The following is a 19185-nucleotide window of genomic DNA, read 5'->3' as shown; positions in this document are numbered from 1 at the left end:
GCACAAAAATCTTATGCTTTAGAAGTTAAAAGAAATGAAATGCTTTCTTGTGAACTATCTTCTTGCCATGAGACAATTTCTAGCTTAAGGAGCATGAATGATGATTTGAATGCTAAGTTAGAGATAGCTAGTAAATCTAACTCTTGTGTAGAACATGTTATGATTTGCAAGAGGTGTAAAGATTTTGACATTGATGCTTGTAGTGAACACCTAGTGTCAATTTCTAAATTGAATGATGAAGTGGCTAGTCTTAGTGCCCAACTTAAGACTAGCAAAAACGAATTTGATAAGTTAAAATTTGCAAGGGATGCCTACACGATTGGTAGACACCCCTCAATTAAGGATGGACTTGGTTTCAAGAGGTAAGCCAAGAACTTAACAAGCCATAAGGCTCCCATCCCCGCCAAGGAAAAAGGGAAGGCTCCTATGGCCAGTAGTGCTAAAAGGAACCATGCTTTTATGTATCATGGTAGGAGACATGCTAGGAATGCAAATAGAAGTTATGATGCTTTTGATTCACATGTTTATGACTCTCATGCCATGTTTGTTTCTAGTTCTTCCTATATGCATGGTAGAAATATGTCTAGGAGAAATGTTATTCATCATGTGCCTAGAAAGAATATTGCTCATGCTCCTAGGAAAGTTAATGAATCTTCTACAATATATCATGCTTGCAATGCTTCATTTGCTATTTGTAGAAAGGATAGGAAGGTGATTGCTAGGAAGTTAGGGGCAAGATTCAAGGGAGATAAAACTTGCATTTGGGTTCCTAAGACAATTGTGACTAACCTTGTAGGACCCAACAAGAGTTGGGTACCTAAGACCCAAGCCTAAATTTGCCTTGCAGGTTTATGCATCTGGGGGTACAAGCTGGATTATCGACAGCGGATGCACAAACCACATGACGGGGGAAAAGAGGATGTTCTCTTCCTACGTCAAGAACAAGGATCCCCAAGATTCAATAATATTTGGTGATGGGAACCAAGGCAAGGTAAAAGGGTTAGGTAAAATTGCTATTTCATCCGAGCACTCTATTTCCAATGTGTTTTTAGTTGAGTCGCTTGGATATAATTTGTTATCTGTTAGTCAATTATGCAATATGGGATATAATTGTCTATTCACAAATGTAGATGTGTCTGTCTTTAGAAGGTGTGATGGTTCACTAGCTTTTAAGGGTGTACTAGACGGCAAACTTTATTTAGTTGATTTTGCAAAAGAAGAGACCGGTCTAGATGCATGCTTAATTGCTAAGACTTGCATGGGCTGGCTGTGGCATCGTCGCTTAGCACATGTGGGGATGAAGAACCTTCACAAACTTCTAAAGGGACAACACGTGACAGGTCTAAATAACATACATTTCGAAAAAGATAGACCTTGTGCAGCTTGTCAAGCAGGGAAACAGGTGGGAGGCTCTCATCACATCAAAAATGTGATGACTACATCAAGACCTTTGGAGATGCTTCATATGGACCTCTTCGGACCCATCGCCTATCTAAGTATAGGAGGAAGTAAGTATGGTCTTGTTATAGTTGATGATTTTTCCCGCTTCACTTGGGTATTCTTTTTGCAGGATAAATCTGAAACCCAAGGGACCCTCAAGCGCTTCCTCAGGAGAGCTCAAAATGAGTTTGAGCTCAAGGTGAAAAAGATAAGGAGCGACAACGGGTCCGAGTTCAAGAACCTTCAAGTGGAGGAGTTCCTTGAGGAGGAAGGGATCAAGCACGAGTTCTCCGCTCCCTACACACCACAACAAAATGGTGTAGTAGAAAGGAAGAACAGGACGCTCATCGATATGGCGAGGACGATGCTTGGAGAGTTCAAGACCCCCGAGCGATTTTGGTCGGAAGCCGTGAACACGGCTTGCCACGCCATCAACAGGGTCTACCTCCACCGCCTCCTCAAGAAAACGTCGTATGAGCTGCTAACTGGTAACAAACCCAATGTGTCTTATTTTCGTGTATTTGGGAGCAAGTGTTATATCCTGGTGAAGAAAGGTAGAACTTCTAAATTTGCTCCCAAAGTTGTAGAAGGGTTTTTATTAGGTTATGACTCAAATACAAAGGCGTATAGGGTCTTCAACAAATCATCGGGTTTGGTTGAAGTCTCTAGCAACGTTGTATTTGATGAGACTAATGGCTCTCCAAGAGAGCAAGTTGTTGATCTTGATGATGTAGATGAAGAAGATATTCCGACGGCCGCAATACGAACCATGGCGATTGGTGATGTACGACCTCAGGAACAAAAGGAGCAAGATCAACCTTCTTCCTCAACAATGGTGCATCCCCCAACCCAAGATGAAGAACGGGTACCTCAACTGGAGGCGCATGATCAAGGGGGAGCACAGGATGTTCAAGTTGAAGAGGAAGAAGCACCTCAGGCACCTCCAACCCAAGTTCGAGCGATGATTCAAAGGAATCATCTCGTCGACCAAATTTTGGGTGATATTAGCAAGGGAGTAACTACTCGCTCTAAATTAGTTAATTTTTGTGAGCATTACTCCTTTGTCTCTTCTATTGAGCCTTTCAGGGTAGAAGAGGCCTTGCTAGATCCGGACTGGGTGTTGGCCATGCAGGAGGAGCTAAACAACTTCAAGCGTAATGAAGTTTGGACACTGGTGCCTCGTCCCAAGCAAAACGTTGTGGGAACCAAGTGGGTGTTCCGCAACAAACAGGACGAGCATGGGGTGGTGACGAGGAACAAAGCTCGACTTGTGGCAAAAGGTTATGCCCAAGTCGCAGGTTTGGACTTTGAGGAGACTTTTGCTCCTGTGGCTAGGCTAGAATCTATTCGTATTTTGCTAGCATATGCCGCTCACCATTCTTTCAGGTTGTACCAAATGGATGTGAAGAGCGCTTTCCTCAACGGGCCGATCAAGGAGGAGGTGTACGTGGAGCAACCCCCTGGCTTCGAGGATGAACGATACCCCGATCACGTGTGTAAGCTCTCTAAGGCGCTCTATGGACTTAAGCAAGCCCCAAGAGCATGGTATGAATGCCTTAGAGACTTTTTAATTGCTAATGCTTTCAAGGTTGGGAAAGCCGATCCAACTCTTTTCACTAAGACTTGCGATGGTGATTTGTTTGTGTGCCAAATATATGTCGATGACATAATATTTGGTTCTACTAACCAAAAGTCTTGTGAAGAGTTTAGCAGGGTGATGACGCAGAAATTCGAGATGTCGATGATAGGCGAGTTGAACTACTTCCTTGGGTTCCAAGTGAAGCAACTCAAGGATGGCACCTTCATCTCCCAAACAACGTACACGCAAGACTTGCTAAAGCGGTTTGGGATGAAGGACGCCAAGCCCGCAAAGACGCCAATGGGAACCGATGGACACACCGACCTCAACAAAGGAGGTAAGTTCGTTGATCAAAAAGCATACCGGTCAATGATAGGATCTTTGCTTTATTTATGTGCTAGCAGACCGGATATTATGCTTAGCGTATGCATGTGTGCTAGATTTCAATCCGATCCAAGGGAGTGTCACTTGGTGGCCGTGAAGCGAATTCTTAGATATTTAGTCGCTACGCCTTACTTCGGGATCTGGTATCCAAAGGGGTCTAACTTTGACCTGATTGGATATTCAGATTCCGACTATGCTGGATGTAAGGTCGATAGGAAGAGTACATCAGGGACGTGCCAATTCTTAGGAAGGTCCCTGGTGTCGTGGAACTCTAAGAAACAAACTTCTGTTGCCCTATCCACCGCTGAGGCTGAGTATGTTGCCGCAGGACAGTGCTGCGCGCAACTACTTTGGATGAGGCAAACCCTCCGGAATTTTGGCTACAATCTGAGCAGAGTCCCACTCCTATGTGATAATGAGAGTGCTATCTGAATAGCGGAAAATCCTGTTGAGCACAGCCGCACAAAGCACATTGACATCTGGCATCACTTTTTGAGAGACCACCAGCAAAAGGGAGATATCGAAGTGTTTCATGTTAGCACCGAGAACCAGTTAGCCGATATCTTTACCAAACCTTTAGATGAGAAGACCTTTTGCAGGCTGCGTAGTGAGCTAAATGTTCTAGATTCGCGAAACTTGGATTGATTTATAGCATACATGTGTTTGTGCCTTTGGTCATGTTCCTTATGCATTTTATTGTCTACTTGTGGTGCTCAAGTTGTACAAACACTCCCCGGACCTCACAAGTCCTTTTTGCAAGTGATGCATATATTTAGGGGGAGTTGTGCTACAACTTGACCCTTTGAGACTAATCGTGTGCTTGAGTGTGCTTGTTTTAGTCTCAAAGGAGGTTTGAAAGGGAAAAGGTGGACTTGGACCATGAAAGACTTCCACTGCACTCCGATGAGAGGGTCACTTATTCCAAGTTCATCTCATGTACTCTTATTGCCTTTGTATTCTTATTGAAGATTTTGGTGAGGCAATGGGGTTCTAGGGCCAAAATTGATCCCGTTTTGGTGCTTGATGCCAAAGGGGGAGAAAATAAGGCTAAAGCAAGAAATGGATCAGCTACCACTTGAGAATTTTGAAAAAGTAGAGTTAGAGTTTTTTTGTTTGTCAAAATACTCTTATTTGCCTCTTATTGTCAAAAGTTGGTCTCTTGTGGGGAGAAAGCTTAATTATGGAAAAAAGGGGGAGTTTTTTTGAAATCTTTGATCAATCTCTCTTGGAACAACTCTTGTTATGACTCAACAAGTGTTTTTGACTTAGAAATAGAAATTTGAGGTTGATTTGCAAAAACAAACCAAGTGGTGGCAAAGAATGATCCAAATATGCCAAATTTGATTCAAAACAAATTTGAGTTCTTATTTGAATTACTTTTTGTACTTGTTCTACTTGCTTTATGTTATGTTGGCATTAATCACCAAAAAGCGGGAGATTGAAAGGGAAATGTGCCCTTGAGGCATTTCTAAGTGTTTTGGTGATTTAGTGTCCAACACAAGTGATTAAGTGTCAAATGATGGACAAAGTACAAATCAAGTATAAAGGTATGTTTCTCAGACTTAGTACATTGTTTTAGAGACTAATGTATTATGTCTAAGTGCTGGAAACAGGAGAAAACAAATTGGAGAGAGATAGCTTTGTTTCGCCAAAGCCAGCGCTGTCTAGGAGCACCGGACTGTCCGGTGGTGCACCGGATAGTGTCCGGTGTGCCAGGCTGGCTCAGGCGAACTTGCCGCTCTCGGGAATGAATTAATGGCGTACGGCTATAATTCACCGGACTGTCCGGTGTGCACCGGACTGTCCGGTGAGCCAACGGTCGGCCGGGCCAACGGTCGGCTGCGCGATCGGCACGAGACACGTGGCCGAGCCAACGGTCGAGAGGGGCACCGGACTGTCCGGTGTGCACCGGACAGTGTTCGGTGCGCCAACGGCTCCCAGGCGCCAACGGTCGACAACGCCACAGAAGGAAAGAAATTCGCACCGGACAGTGTCCGGTGCGCCAGGTGACAGAAGGCAAGATCTGCCTTCCTGGAATGCTCTCAACGGCTCCTAGCTGCCTTGGGGCTATAAAAGGGACCCCTAGGCGCATGAAAGAGCACACCAAGCATTCCTTGAGCACTCTTGATCACTCACACTCCATTCTTGCGCACTTGTTCGACATTCTAGTGATTTGAGCTCCATTCTAGTGTGCTAGTCTTTTGAGCTTAAGTCTGGGTCTTGTGTGTGCGTATTTGCTGTGAACTTTGTGTCTTGTGTGAGTTGCTAATCCCTCCCTTACTCCGTGCTTATTTGTGAACATCATTGTAAGGGCAAGAGACTCCAAGTTGTGGAGATTCCTCGCGAACGGGATATAGAAAAGAAAAGCAAACATTGTGGTATTCAAGTGAGTCTTTGGACCGCTTGAGAGGGGTTGATTGCAACCCTCGTCCGTTGGGACGCCACAACGTGGAGTAGGCAAGCTTTGGTCTTGGCCGAACCACGGGATAAACCACTGTGCCATCTCTGTGATTGATCTCTTGTGGTTATTGTGTTTTGTTGAGACTCCTCTCTAGCCACTTGGCAATTATTGTGCTAACACTTAACCAAGTTTTTGTGGCTTAAGTTTCAAGTTTTACAGGATCACCTATTCACCCCCCCCCCCTCTAGGTGCTCTCAAATTTTCATAAGTCAATTAAAATATTTGAAGGACATGCTCAAGAAGTTTGGCTTAGAAAATGCAAAGCCTATCAAGATTCCTATGGCAACAAATGGTCATCTAGACTTAGATGAAGGAGGTACTATGGTTGATCAAAAACTTTATCGTTCAATAATTGGTAGTTTACTTTATATTACCGCATATAGGCCCGATGTTATGTTTAGTGTTTGCATGAGTGCTCGATTTCAAGCTTCACCTAGAGAGATTCACTTGAAGGCCGCAAAAAGAATTCTAAGATATTTGAAGTATACTCCCAATATTGGTCTATGGTATCCCAAAGGTGCTCAATTTGAATTAATTGGATATTCAGACTCGGATTATGCGGGGTGCAAAATTGATAGAAAAGCACCTCCGGTTGTTGTCAATTTCTTGGTAGATCTCTTGTTTCATGGTCTTCTAAAAAACCAAATTCGGTTGCTCTCTCTACCGCCGAGGCGGAATATATATCGGCCGGAAATTGTTGTGCTCAACTATTATGGATGAAACAAACTCTATTGGATTATGGGATTATTTTCAAGAATGTGCCTCTCATGTGTGATAATGAGAGTGCGATAAAATTGGCTACAAATCTGGTCCAACACTCAAGAACTAATCATATTGATATACGGCATCACTTCTTAAGGGATCATGTTGGAAAGGGAGATATCTCTATTTATTCCATTGGTACGGATGATCAATTAGCCGACATTTTTACAAAGCCATTGGATGAAACGAGATTTTGTACTCTAAGAAGTGAAATGAATGTGATCGATCTCTCAAATGTGGCTTGAAGTTGATCGCACATGTGTAGTATTGCATTTCGGCTCTAAATATGCTCTCTACGCTATTTATTTGGTATTTTTGATGCATTTTTCATTTTAAATTAATCTAAGTAGTTTGATATGAAAAATTTGCATTCCTCAATTACATAATATGTATATGCATGCATACTAATCCTTGGATTGGTCGAAATGTCCATATATGAGCACCAATTCAGATTTAAAATTCAAAATCAGAAAGTGGACATAATTTGGAAAACTGAGTATCAGGCCGCGGACCGTCCGCCCATGGACCGCGGACCGTCCGCAGTATCAGGATCTGGACAGTCCGGTCAGCAGTGCAGACAGTCTGAATGTATCAGGACGCGGACCGTTCGCCGCCCCCGCGCAGACCGTCCGCGATAGGCAAGCCGTGCAGAGGCAGTAGACTTGTCATTTCTGCTCATTGCATCTCCTCTCTCGCTCTCCACTCGCCAAAATGGTCACCTTTGTTCATTGTGCGCGGACGGAGAAGAGAAGTTACGCACGGACAGTCCGAAAGCCTGCGGAAAAGTTCAACCAACATGTCGTCATCACGGTATTTCGTAATCTTATGGATTTCATCAAATCTCTTCAATTTTGGGATTATTCGAATTTCCTCTCTGATCTAGAATTGAGCAATAGTTTTACAAATCTGATTGGTGGGATTGTTAGTGCTACTCATTATGAATGTTGTGCAAACATTTGAACACGTTTGGATGGATATTTTCTGCAGAATCGACATTTCAACGATTGAGGCGACTAGGGTTCTAGAGAGTCGCCCCTGGCCGGTCGCGGACCGTCCGCCTGGTGGGCGCGGATCGTCCGGACCTGTTGCGCGGACAGTCCAGCACCCTAGCGCGGACAATCCGGACCCTGACAGAGCATTGCAATTCTTTTCTCTCTGATTGTGGCGATTGGTATCAACTATTCATCTCTGGATGTCTGTCACATTTATTGTAGTGGTTTGGGTGGTCTTCGCAAGAAGCTTGTAGGTCGCTTCAAATCAAAGCGCCCTCGTGTAGATGATGCTGACTACACTCCAACGACTGATTCAGAGGCCCAATCTTCAGCTGGGGGCAGTGAATCTATGGACACAGAAGACATTCCTCATACACATCCTGACTACCCAATTAACATCACAGGATGGACATTTCCAAAGAGGAGGTTTTCTATGGCTGAATACTGCTCAAGGAGAACTGTGAATCAATACACTCTGCCATCTGACACCAATGTTCAATTCTTCCACACACAGCTCCAGTTTGATGTTTTTTGGGGCACATTGATGGATACCAACTTTCATAAACATCAAGTGATTCATTGGACCTTCATGCTAGGACAATCAGTTATGGAGGATCTGATTCCTAAGTTTGAGACATGTGGTATGTATCAGTTTATGGGGCAGAGAACTGACTTCAGTGAGATGGCAGTCAAGCAATTCCTGGCCACAGCAGAGATTGATATAGAAGATGAATCCATCACTTGGATGACAGGATTCAAGAGATATTCTGCAACATTTGCTAATTTTGCTGCTGCCAACAGTCTGAATTATGGCGTCATTTCAGCTGGGATAGATCTCTACACTGAAGATAATTTTGAGGACTTTGTGCAATTTTATGAGCCAGCACGGCTGGGCATACCTAGGAGGTTTGGAGAGACAGCAGGACTAAGGCATCATCCTGCTGTGATCAACAAGATTGCAAGAGTCACTATTCTTCCTAAAAGTGGGGATAAGAGCAAAATTCGAGACAAATTCTGGAACATTATCCACCATGTCATGAATGGTGAGGTAATGAATATTGTGCTCTTTATGATGAGACAGCTAAATGATTTGAAAATGGACAAAAACCAGAATTTAGCCTATGTGCCTTATATTATGGCTCTCATCAAAGCAAAGACAAGATTTGAGGGGCCCTGTGAGATAGTTCATACACTATTTAGACCCTTCAAGAATGAAATTGGGTTTCTCACCAGGCCACTCACTCCCTTCCCGGATGATGAGGAAGACCCTGGCTATGCTGTAGGAGCAGATCCTGACGCTGAGGCAGAGCAGATGCCTCCACCTCCACCTCCTCCTCAGCCTCAGCAGTATTGGCAGTCTGGTCCAGGCTACTTTGACCCATATTTCCACAATATGCAGCAAGGACTTCAGACCCACATTGATACCCGCTTTCAGGGGATGATGACACATATGGATCAACGCCTGGATGACATGCAATCCAGTTTTGACAGTAACTGGGATGCGCTAAACATTGAATGTACTAAATTTCGCACTCACATTCAAACTAATGTCACTGATCCAATCATGACAAGGCTCAACAATATGCAGCAGAGTTTTCAGGATAACATGGGAGCTCTGTCTAGTCAATTTGACAACCTCTCTACAAATGACAACATGCATGAGATCAGCCAGAGGCAGCAGCAACTCCAACAAGACTTCGGACAGTTCTCCTCTCTTTTTGACACCTTCAGCACTCACTACTATAACATGCATCCTCCACCAAGTGATCAGTGAAGCCTCTCCTTTGTGGCAATTGATGCCAAAGGGGGAGAGAAGTGAAGAAAGAGAACAGAAGTTAAAGTTATCATATTCAGGGGGAGTTGGTTATGTGGACATTGAGACCGTGCATATGCATGTTTAACAGTTTATGTCGCATGCATTATTTTATGTCTTATGCACTTAGTACTGGCCACTATTTGAACTTTGAACTCTATGCCTTATGCCTTTGGACTTTGAACTTTGAACTCTATGTCTTATGCTTGTGAACAATTATTTGTAATATTCTGTGGGTTGAACTATGTTTAGTTCAAATTACTCTGTGAATGGTTAATCGCGAAGTGATTATAATTGCTGCGCTTACTTTTCATATCATCTCTTGTATGCTACGCTCCGATAACCATGACTGTAGGAAGGTCACCATCAAAACTCCGATCTATTATTTGTGTTATATCTTCAGCTTGAAATAATCTTGCACACACATAGGGGGAGCATTTCTTACATTCTGAGTTTTAATTGGGATTTATCTATCTCTCGGACAGAACTTCAAATCAAGATAAGTCCTATGAAACTCATTTCCAAAATTCTTCTTATACCCAAGGTATGAGGGAGTTTTGGAAAAACAAAACTTCTCTTGAATATATTATGTAGTGTTGTCATCAATTACCAAAAAGGGGGAGATTGTGAATCATCTAGGCCCCTTGGTGATGTTTTGATAATTAATGACAACTGTTTGTGGGCTAACGGTTCTTGGAGAAATAAGAATGCAGGGTTGGACCACATAGAACAGGAAATCTTAGAGATTCATAAGCATTGGTTGTGGATCAAGTGAAGGCAAAGGTATAACATAGGTTTCGTTTTTGTCGGTCTTGAGGAGTTTAGAGAAGATACTTGACCGGATTAGTAGATTAGATAGTCATACTATTAAGAGGGGTCAATGACTTTGATATGTGTAAAACTTAGTGCCTCATAGAGCATCTAGTGGTTGCATTTGTATGAGGACTAACAGCGCTTCAAATTTCATGAGTTAAAAATCTTTTCAAAAGCTTGTTTGAAAAGTGCAAAGTCTTGGGTGTGCGGACCGTCCGGGTATCGAGGGCGGACCGTCCGCGATCCACCAGTAGGGGTCTGAAGTCTGCCCACTTCGGACATGTCCTGTTCCTTTGCACTGCGGACTGTCCGAGCCTTGGGGCCGGACCGTCCGCAGTCCTGACCAGAGAAGACTGCTTTCGGGACAGTCCCTGAATTATAGTGCGGACCGTCTGGACTTGATGGGCGGACAGTCCGCAGGTGCCAAATATGGTTTGGGCAGGGACTGTGTGATTTTTGGGATTTGTACTACAGACTGTCCGGAGGATAAGTCCGGACAGTACTGTCTCAGGTCTCAGACCGTCCGGCCTTATAGGCGGACGGTCCGCCTGTGTTAACTGCTCTTGGTCAGAGGTCTGGGTGCTTCAAGTTGCCAGGTCGCGGACGGTCCGGCCATGGTGGGCGGACTGTCCGAACCTAACTTTTCTGACAACTCTGACAGATTTCAAACGGGAATTATAGCCGTTATGTGTACGGCGGATCGTCCGGTCCTAGGGCGCGGACCGTCCGCGTGTGCGCAGAACAGGTGCTTTTTGCTCATAACGGTTGGAATTTTGTGGGGGGCTATAAATAGAAGGGTAGCTCGTGTGTGAGAGCTCTCTTGGCCATTCCTTGCATACATTGAGCTCATTTGTGATCCTCCAACTCACTCTCTCACACTCTTTGCTTGAGATTGCATTCTAGTGAGAGATTGAGTGTTCCTAGTGCATTTGCATCCATCGGTGATTCTTGAGGCACTAGGTGGTACACCAAGCAAGCGTCATTGGCTTGTTACTCTTGGAGGTTGCCGCCTCCTAGACGGCTAGGGTGATTGTTTCCGTCGAGCTCTCTAAGAAGATTGTGGAGAAGTCGCGGTGTTGATTGTGAGGGGTTCGCGCCTACATCGCCGGAGCAGCAAAGGTGACATTAATGGAATCGAGGTATTGAGTGATTTCTTGTCCACTTGGCTCAAAGATCAAGTTGTGTCTTGATAGAGGAGCAAGTGAGAGCTTGAAGTCCACCTCAACGTGGATTAGGGGTGATCGGCAAATCACTGATACCACGGGATAAAATTTGGTGTCTTTACTTTCTTGCATTACTTATTGTCGTGCAAGTGATTAGTGTTTTGCATATTGTTCTTCAAGTATTCAATCATCTTAGTTGATTCTCATAGATTGTTTACTTATTATCACTAGAGAATTTATACCTTTTGTTATATTGATTAAATTTCCCTAGTGTTTTTTATTTTAGTCAAAACCGTCTATTCACCCCCCCCCTCTAGCTGGTGTCCTAGATCCTACACCTATGCCGCTCACCATTCCTTTAGGTTGTTCCAAATGGATGTGAAGAGCGCTTTCCTCAACGGGCCAATCAAGGAGGAGGTGTACGTAGAGCAACCCCCTGGCTTTGAGGATGAACGGTACCCCGACCACGTATGTAAGCTCTCTAAGGCGCTCTATGGACTTAAGCAAGCCCCAAGAGCATGGTATGAATGCCTTAGAGATTTTCTAATTGCTAATGCTTTCAAGGTTGGGAAAGCCGATCCAACTCTATTCACTAAGACTTGTGATGGTGACTTATTTGTGTGCCAAATCTATGTAGATGACATAATATTTGGTTCTACTAACCAAAAGTCTTGTGAAGAGTTTAGCGGGGTGATGACTCAGAAATTTGAGATGTCTATGATGGGCGAGTTGAACTACTTCCTTAGGTTCCAAGTGAAGCAACTCAAGGACGGACCTTCATCTCCCAAATGAAGTACACGTAAGATTTGCTCAAGCGGTTTGGGATGAGGACGCAAAGCCCGCAAAGACTTCAATGGGAACCGACGGACATGTCGACCTCAACTAAGGAGGTAAGTCCATTGATCAAAAGGCATACCGGTCTATGATAGGATCTCTGCTTTATTTATGTGCTAGTAGACCGGATATTATGCTTAGCGTATGCATGTGTGCTAGACTTCAATCCGACCCAAGGGAGTGTCACCTTGTGGCCGTTAAGCGAATTCTTAGATATTTAGTTGCTACGCCTTGCTTCGGGATCTGGTATCCAAAGGGGTCTACCTTTGACTTAATTGGATATTCAGACTCCGATTATGCCGGGTGCAAGGTTGATAGGAAGAGTACATCAGGGACGTGTCAATTCCTAGGAAGGTCTCTGGTGTCTTGGAGTTCTAAGAAACAAACTTCTGTTGCCCTATCCACCGCTGAGGCCGAGTACGTTGTCGCAGGACAGTGTTGCGCGCAACTACTTTGGATGAGGCAAACCCTCTGGGACTTTGGCTACAATCTGAGCAAAGTCCCACTCCTATGTGACAATGAGAGTGCAATCCGCATGGCGGATAATCCTGTTGAACACAGCCGCACTAAGCACATAGACATCTGGCATCACTTTTTGAGAGACCACCAGCAAAAGGGAGATATCGAAGTGTTTTATATTAGCACCGAGAACCAGCTGGTCGATATCTTTACAAAGCCTTTAGATGAGAAGACCTTTTGCAGGCTGCGTAGTGAGCTAAATGTCTTAGATTCGCATAACTTGGATTGATCTATAGCATACATGTGTTTTATGTCTTTGATCATGTTCCTTTATGCATATTATTGCTTACTTATGGTGATCAAGTTGTGCAAGAGATCCCCGGACCTCACAAGTCCATGTGTGAATGATGCACATATTTAGGGGGAGAAATGCTACAACTTGACCCTTTGAGACTAACCGTGTGCTTGAGTTTACTTAATTTAGTCTCAAAGGTGAATTGAAAGGGAAAGGTGAACTTGGACCATGCAATACTTCCACTGCACTCCGATGAAAGGGTAATTTACTCCAAGTTCATCTTCTGATCTTATTGCCTTTTTTATCTTAATTGACACTTTTGGTGAGGCAATGGGGTTAAAGGGCCAAGAATGATCCCGTTTTAGTGCTTAATGCCAAAGGGGGAGAAATTAAAGGCCAAAGCAAATGGATCAGCTACCACTTGAGAAATTTGAAAATAGTAGAGTTAGCACTTTTGATTTGTCAAAATACTTGTATGTGCAAAATTTGGTCTCTTATGGGGAGAATATTTGATTATGGGAAAAAGGGGGAGTTTTTGGCTCTTGATCAATTTTTCTCTTGGAATACCTCTCTTTATGTTTAAACAGGTGTGAGATAGGAAAATGAGTTTGATTTCAAAAACAAACCAAGTGGTGGCAAAGAATGATCCAAATATGCCAAATTTGAATCAAAAACAATTTTTGTTCTCAAGTATATTGATGTTGCACTTCTATTGGATGCTTTTTTATGTGTTGGCATAAATCACCAAAAAGGGGGAGATTGAAAGGGAAATGTGTCCTTGGGCCATTTCTAATATATTTTGGTGATTAAGTGCCCAACACATATTGAGTGAGTAATTATGTGTCAAATGATGAATGAAGTGAAAATCAACAAGAAGGTATGATTCTAGACTTAGTACATTGGTTTTGGTGTACTAATATATTTGTCTAAGTGCTAGAATCAGTGAAAAGAGAAAAAGGAAAAGGCTTGGCTGAAGCAGCCAAGACTCAGCGCAGTCTGGCACACCGGACTGTCCGGTGGTGCACCGGATAGTGTCTGGTGCGCCAAGCTGGCCTCTAGCGAACTGGCCACTCTCGGGAATTCGTCGGCGGCGTACGGCTATAATTCACCGGACTGTCCGGTGGTGCACCGGACTGTCCGGTGAGCCAACGGCCGCCAACGCAACGGTCGGCCGCGCAATCTGCGCGCGACGCGTGGCCCCAGCCAACGGTCGGCTGGGGGCACCAGACAGTGTCCGGTGCGCCAACCAGCCCGAAGATCCAACGGTCGGCTGCACCAGGAATGGAAGGAGATCCGCACCGGACATGCTACAGTGGTTGTCCGGTGGTCCACCCGACAAAAGGCAAGAATTGCCTTCCTTGTTGGGTTCCAACGGCTCCTAGCTGCCTTGGGGCTATAAAAGGGACCCCTAGGCGCATGGAGGAGTTACCCAAGCATTTTTTGATCATCTCTAAGCACCAAGACTCCATTCTCGCGCATTCGATTCTTTGAGACAGTGACTTGAGCACCATTTGAGTAGAGAACTCCTCGAGTTGTGTTGTGAGCTCAAGTTGTGGCTTTGTGTGCATGATTGTGCTCGTGTTTTGAGTCTTGTGTGTGTTGCTCTTCCCACCCTTACTTTTGTGCTTCCTTGTGATCATCAATTGTAAGGGCGAGAGGCTCCAAGCTGTGGAGATTCCTCTCAAACGGGAGAGAGTATAAGAAAGAAAAACATCGTGGTATTCAAGTCGATCATTGGATCACTTGAGAGGGATTGAGTGCAACCCTCGTCCATTGGGACGCCACAACGTGGAGTAGGCAAGTGTTATACTTGGTCGAACCACGGGATAAATCACCGTGTCTCTTGTGCTTGTTTTCTTTGTGACTATTGTATTTCACAAGAGCTCGGTCCTTAGCCACTTGATTCCATTGTGCTAACACTTAACCAAGTTTTATGGCTACAAGTATTTGTTTTTTACAGGATCACCTATTCACCCCCCTCTAGGTGCTCTCAGATGCGCTCCTGGACCTGGTGCCCACCATGCACAGGTCCCCGGACGACGGTGGAGTAGTAGCCCTCCAAGCCGAAGGTGATAGATCTGTGCCGCCTTGTGAGGCGCGAGCGGAAGTATCGCATACGGTCGTCGCAGTCGCGGAACGGGCGCGCGCCCGTCGGAGACGGTGAGAGTGGCGAAGGCGTGGAGGAGCGAGACAATGGTGGTGGGGGCAACGAAGGACGGGGGCGGGGTGTGGCACCGAGAACGGGGCGGGGTGTGGCACCGAGGCTGATTCACCACGGGAATGGCGAATCGACTGGAGGAGGCATCGCGGGCAGGCGGGGGTGGGGGCGAGGTGTCGACGCCGCGGGGCAATATATTGCATTGGCGCGCCATTACGGGGGAGGGCGAGCTTGCCGCGGGGGAGGGAGATTGCAGCGAGGACGCCGAGATTGCCTCGCGGGGGAGGGCGAGCTTGCCGCGGGGGACACCAAGATTGCCGCGGGGGAGGGGGAGGGGGAGCGCTTGCCAAGGGCGCGCCGCTGTGATGTCGGGCGGAGCCGTGTGGACGCCCACGTTTCATGCTACTAACAAAAAAGTGTCTCGAAGATGCCTTCAAATCTCAGTTCTCACTCAATATAACAATCGAACGCCAACTCACCAAGCTATTTGCCTATCCAACCGCACCCTCATAAAAAAATTACAATCAAGCTAGAGACGATAGAACTTCGTAGTTGAGTTGGATTGCAGAACTTCATAGTTGAATTGAATTGCATCGTACACCTCATGAACTAGAAGCTAGGTGCTTATCTCGGTTTTCAACAAATACTAGGATTTGTACTGACATACAACAAATAGCTTGTCATTCATCAGCCTTGACTGCCTTCAAAAAAGTGTCTCGAAGATGCCTTCAAATCTCAGTTCTCACTCAATATAACAATCGAACGCCAACTCACCAAGCTATTTGCTTATCCAACCGCACCCTCATAAAAAAATTACAATCAAGCTAGAGACGATAGAACTTCGTAGTTGAGTTGGATTGCAGAACTTCATAGTTGAATTGAATTGCATCGTACACCTCATGAACTAGAAGCTAGGTGCTTATCTCGGTTTTCAACAAATACTAGGATTTGTACTGACATACAACAAATAGCTTGTCATTCATCAGCCTTGACTGCCTTCTTTTTCTTCTTCTTCCCCTCGGTGGCTGTCTTAGGTTCAGCTTCTTCATTTTTCTTCTTCTTCCCCTCAGTGGCTGTCTTAGGTTCAGCTTCCTCCGAAATTTCACGGCTCTTCTTTTTCTTCTTCTTGGGAGTCTGGGTCTCTTCAGCGTCGCCATTAGCATGTGCTGCACCGTTCTCCTCCTGTGCCTCCTCTAGCTTGTGCTTCTTTTTCTTTTTCTTCTTCTCGGTTCCAAGCTCAGCTTCTCCATCAGCCACGTTGGAGGGCTTATCCACATCCATTGCATCACCATCAGTCTCGGTTTTGGTCTTCTTTTTCTTGCTTTTCTTGGCAGATGTGTCCGCCTTCTCATTATCTGCAGACGTTGAAGAACAGGGAAATATTCAGCCATAAATGCAACTGAGTAATGCATTGTCCTACAGCCAATTAAAACTAAACAGTTTGCATTTCTAAGAGATGGAATTAGCCTATGCTTACCTGCCTTACCATCATCATCCATTAAGGTGTCATTGACCATACTGTCAATAGCAGCTTTCATCACATCAAGATTTTTACGAGGCGCAACACCCTTGTCATAGAATTCCAGTCTCTCCTCGACTTGCTCGCGCAACTTTTGCCCAAAGACAGAGGTACTAGCCTCTGAAACCAAATATAAAGGTATAAAACAATCAAGATGATGCTTTTGGATCGAGGAAACAATAGCATACAAAACAGTCCGGTAACAGAGCTTCCTAGAACTAACCCGAGTAGCAGTCAATGCGTGAAGCAATCGAGCATTTGTTTGCCAGGTAACGAGCCATTCTGCCCTTGTTCTTGGTTGAAGCACGGCCAATAAAGGAGGAGTGGAATATAAGCCCATACTTTGGAGTATTCCCTCGAGTTTTCAGTGCTCTGGTGTACAAATGACAAGTGTAAGAGGTGTCTTCCCACTAGCAAGATTTACTCGAATATGACTAGTTTATAACCACAAATTACAGAGTTAACTAAAAGGCATTGAAGCAGTGAGAAACCATAAGATGTTAAGAATTTATAAACCTGAATAGGGCCTTCTCAGCACCAAGTATTTGAAGGGTGGAAGCTGCACACTTGGCAAGGTTTGAAAGACTGCCAGCATGAGAGATTAGGCGAGCTCCAACTACTTCACCAATCAATGATGTCAGGTTGGGCGCAATATCATTCATCTTAGTCACGAGATATTCATAAAGGTTTTTGCGATACTCAGAGAGATTCATAACCCTTTGGGCAAATTGCTGGACATTGATCAAATCAACTGGTGACAGATCCTGGCCTGAAAACAAACAAGAAAAAACAAAGCATAAGAACATTTACTACAATCATGATAGTCAAACTAAAGTAACTGCATCATATCCCATTACCCATTGAAGCCTTTGCTGCTTCAACAATTTCTTTAGCCTTGTCCTCATCACCAACTATATCAGCCAAAGCTGGGATATCTTTTTCCGCCAAATCAGATTTGTTCACAATAAACTTAGCAAGCTTGGCATAAAGGTAATTGTCATTCACAATCTTGACAAGCTCAGGGAAGTGCCATGAGAACCATTCCCTGCAATGTTTTATTGAGAAAGCAATAAATAATCATAATAAGGAATATTTGCATATTCATATTATCAGAGTTTTCTATCAGAGCAGACTGTCTATAAATACGGCCTATTACGCTTATAAGAAGTTAACCATAAACAATTATATGAGAACATGAACAAGGACAGTACCTGACTCTCATGGAGAAGGAATTGATGTCCTTGTCAAGTGTATCCAGCAGAAATATTGCTTGGATCACCATGTTATCAACACGATTCACATTGAACTTCACCTTAGCCCTGCTGTAGCTATGCCCCAGGCCAAGTTGGGCCTTCTCCAAGTCAGAATCCTACAATCAACATGGACACATGGTAAAGCCAAATTAAGCACAGCAGGCGTTTAGCTTTACAACAATTTAGGCATATAAAAAGCAATGCGTAAGCTCATCAGGCAAAGCATCGCAGATTCATACAAATGTGAGACAACCAACATCGGATGATCGGGAAACCAAGTAACACACCAGGCATCCAGCTCTACAAAGAAAAAAGGCCTATGATATGCTATACGAAATACTAGCTGGCAAGGCCTCACAGTCAAATTCGCGCATCTTTGAGCCACACGGGAAACTTACAATGCACAATAGAATGGGAAAAAAAGGCGACACCTTAAGCTCGTTGATGAAACGGTCGAAGTGGAGGCGGACACCGCGGAGCAGCTCCTGGACGAACTCGTTGCTCTGACAGGGGATGCCGGTGACCTCGGAGATGTGGGAGCCGACCTTGGGCTCGACAACGCCGAGGCTGTATTTGGCCTTCTTCCCCTCCTTAGGCTTCGGCAGGTTCAGCTCCAGGAAGCTCCTCAACTCATCGGTCATGATTCCTGGCCACGGGAAAGGAAGCGCCAGAGCCCGGGTCAGAAGTCAGAACAAAATCATCTCGCAGCGAGCCTGCGTGTTTAGGTGGGGAAGGAGCCAACCTTCAGAGATAGCGTTGCACTGGTTGAGCGCGTCGACGGCAGAGGAGAAAGGATTGAAGGCAGTGAGCTTGACGGCCTTGCCGAAGCGGTCGAGGTCCAGCACGGAGGAGCGCACGGCCTCAACGCTCTGCCCGATCTCATCGATACCGTACGCATGGAATAGGCCGTAGCCGGAGGCCGACTCGAACAGCAGGTACAACGCCATCTCGCCGGCGGATGGCGGCGGAGCGCTGGCTAGGGGTTAGGGTTTTAGGATCAACAAGAGTGACGGTGTTGGCGCGCGGCAGCGGGGGCAAGATTTATGGGCTCAGGCTGGGCTCTTGTGGGCCGGCGGAGTTACCTTTTTTTCATTCACACCCTAAGATGTGGGCCAAATTTTCGCGCACCCTTAAATTGTGCGAAGCCCAGCACACAGAAGGCTCGCATGCCTCATGCATACGAGCGAGTCACGCCGCACTCGTCAGTCGTCACTAGGGATGGCAACGGGCATATTTTACCCGCGTGCCCGCGGGTAAAAA

The 19185-nt window shown here is 45.1% G+C and overlaps 1 protein-coding gene across 2 annotated transcripts; it reads right to left on the bottom strand.

Annotated features, from left to right (window-relative positions):
* Positions 1 to 15683: 15683 nt before the first annotated feature.
* Positions 15684 to 18975, bottom strand: LOC103639131 (nucleolar protein 56). Of its 2 annotated transcripts, XM_008661927.3 has the most exons (9): positions 18668 to 18975; positions 18357 to 18571; positions 17884 to 18041; positions 17530 to 17717; positions 17189 to 17441; positions 16896 to 17044; positions 16631 to 16792; positions 16150 to 16508; positions 15684 to 15854 (listed from the first exon to the last, which is right to left on the bottom strand). In XM_008661927.3, exons 1-9 carry the CDS (start codon positions 18870 to 18872, stop codon positions 15834 to 15836), a joined length of 1710 nt encoding a protein of 569 aa, XP_008660149.1. In that variant the 5' UTR covers positions 18873 to 18975; the 3' UTR covers positions 15684 to 15833. The 2 variants fall into 2 exon arrangements, with proteins under 2 accessions (XP_008660149.1, XP_008660150.1); XM_008661928.3 differs by having other exon boundaries at positions 15699 to 16508; positions 16640 to 16792.
* Between the last annotated feature and the right edge of the window lie 210 nt (positions 18976 to 19185).

Source organism: Zea mays, chromosome 9 (assembly GCF_902167145.1).
Source record: "Zea mays cultivar B73 chromosome 9, Zm-B73-REFERENCE-NAM-5.0, whole genome shotgun sequence".
Classification (NCBI taxonomy): Eukaryota; Viridiplantae; Streptophyta; class Magnoliopsida; order Poales; family Poaceae; genus Zea; species Zea mays.
Note: the sequence above shows the minus strand (reverse complement) of the source record. Positions and strands in the feature narration are given on the sequence as shown.

Excerpts from the sequence above, each read along its gene's own strand:
- LOC103639131 (XM_008661927.3), bottom strand. The coding sequence starts at position 18,872 with ATGGCGTTGTACCTGCTGTTCGAGTCGGCCTCCGGCTACGGCCTATTC. Across the intron at positions 16,793-16,895 it reads ACGCATTGACTGCTACTCGG|AGGCTAGTACCTCTGTCTTT; the intron begins GTTAGTTCTAGG and ends ATTTGGTTTCAG. Across the intron at positions 15,855-16,149 it reads GGAAGAAGAAGAAAAAGAAG|GCAGTCAAGGCTGATGAATG; the intron begins GCAGTCAAGGCT and ends ACTTTTTTGAAG.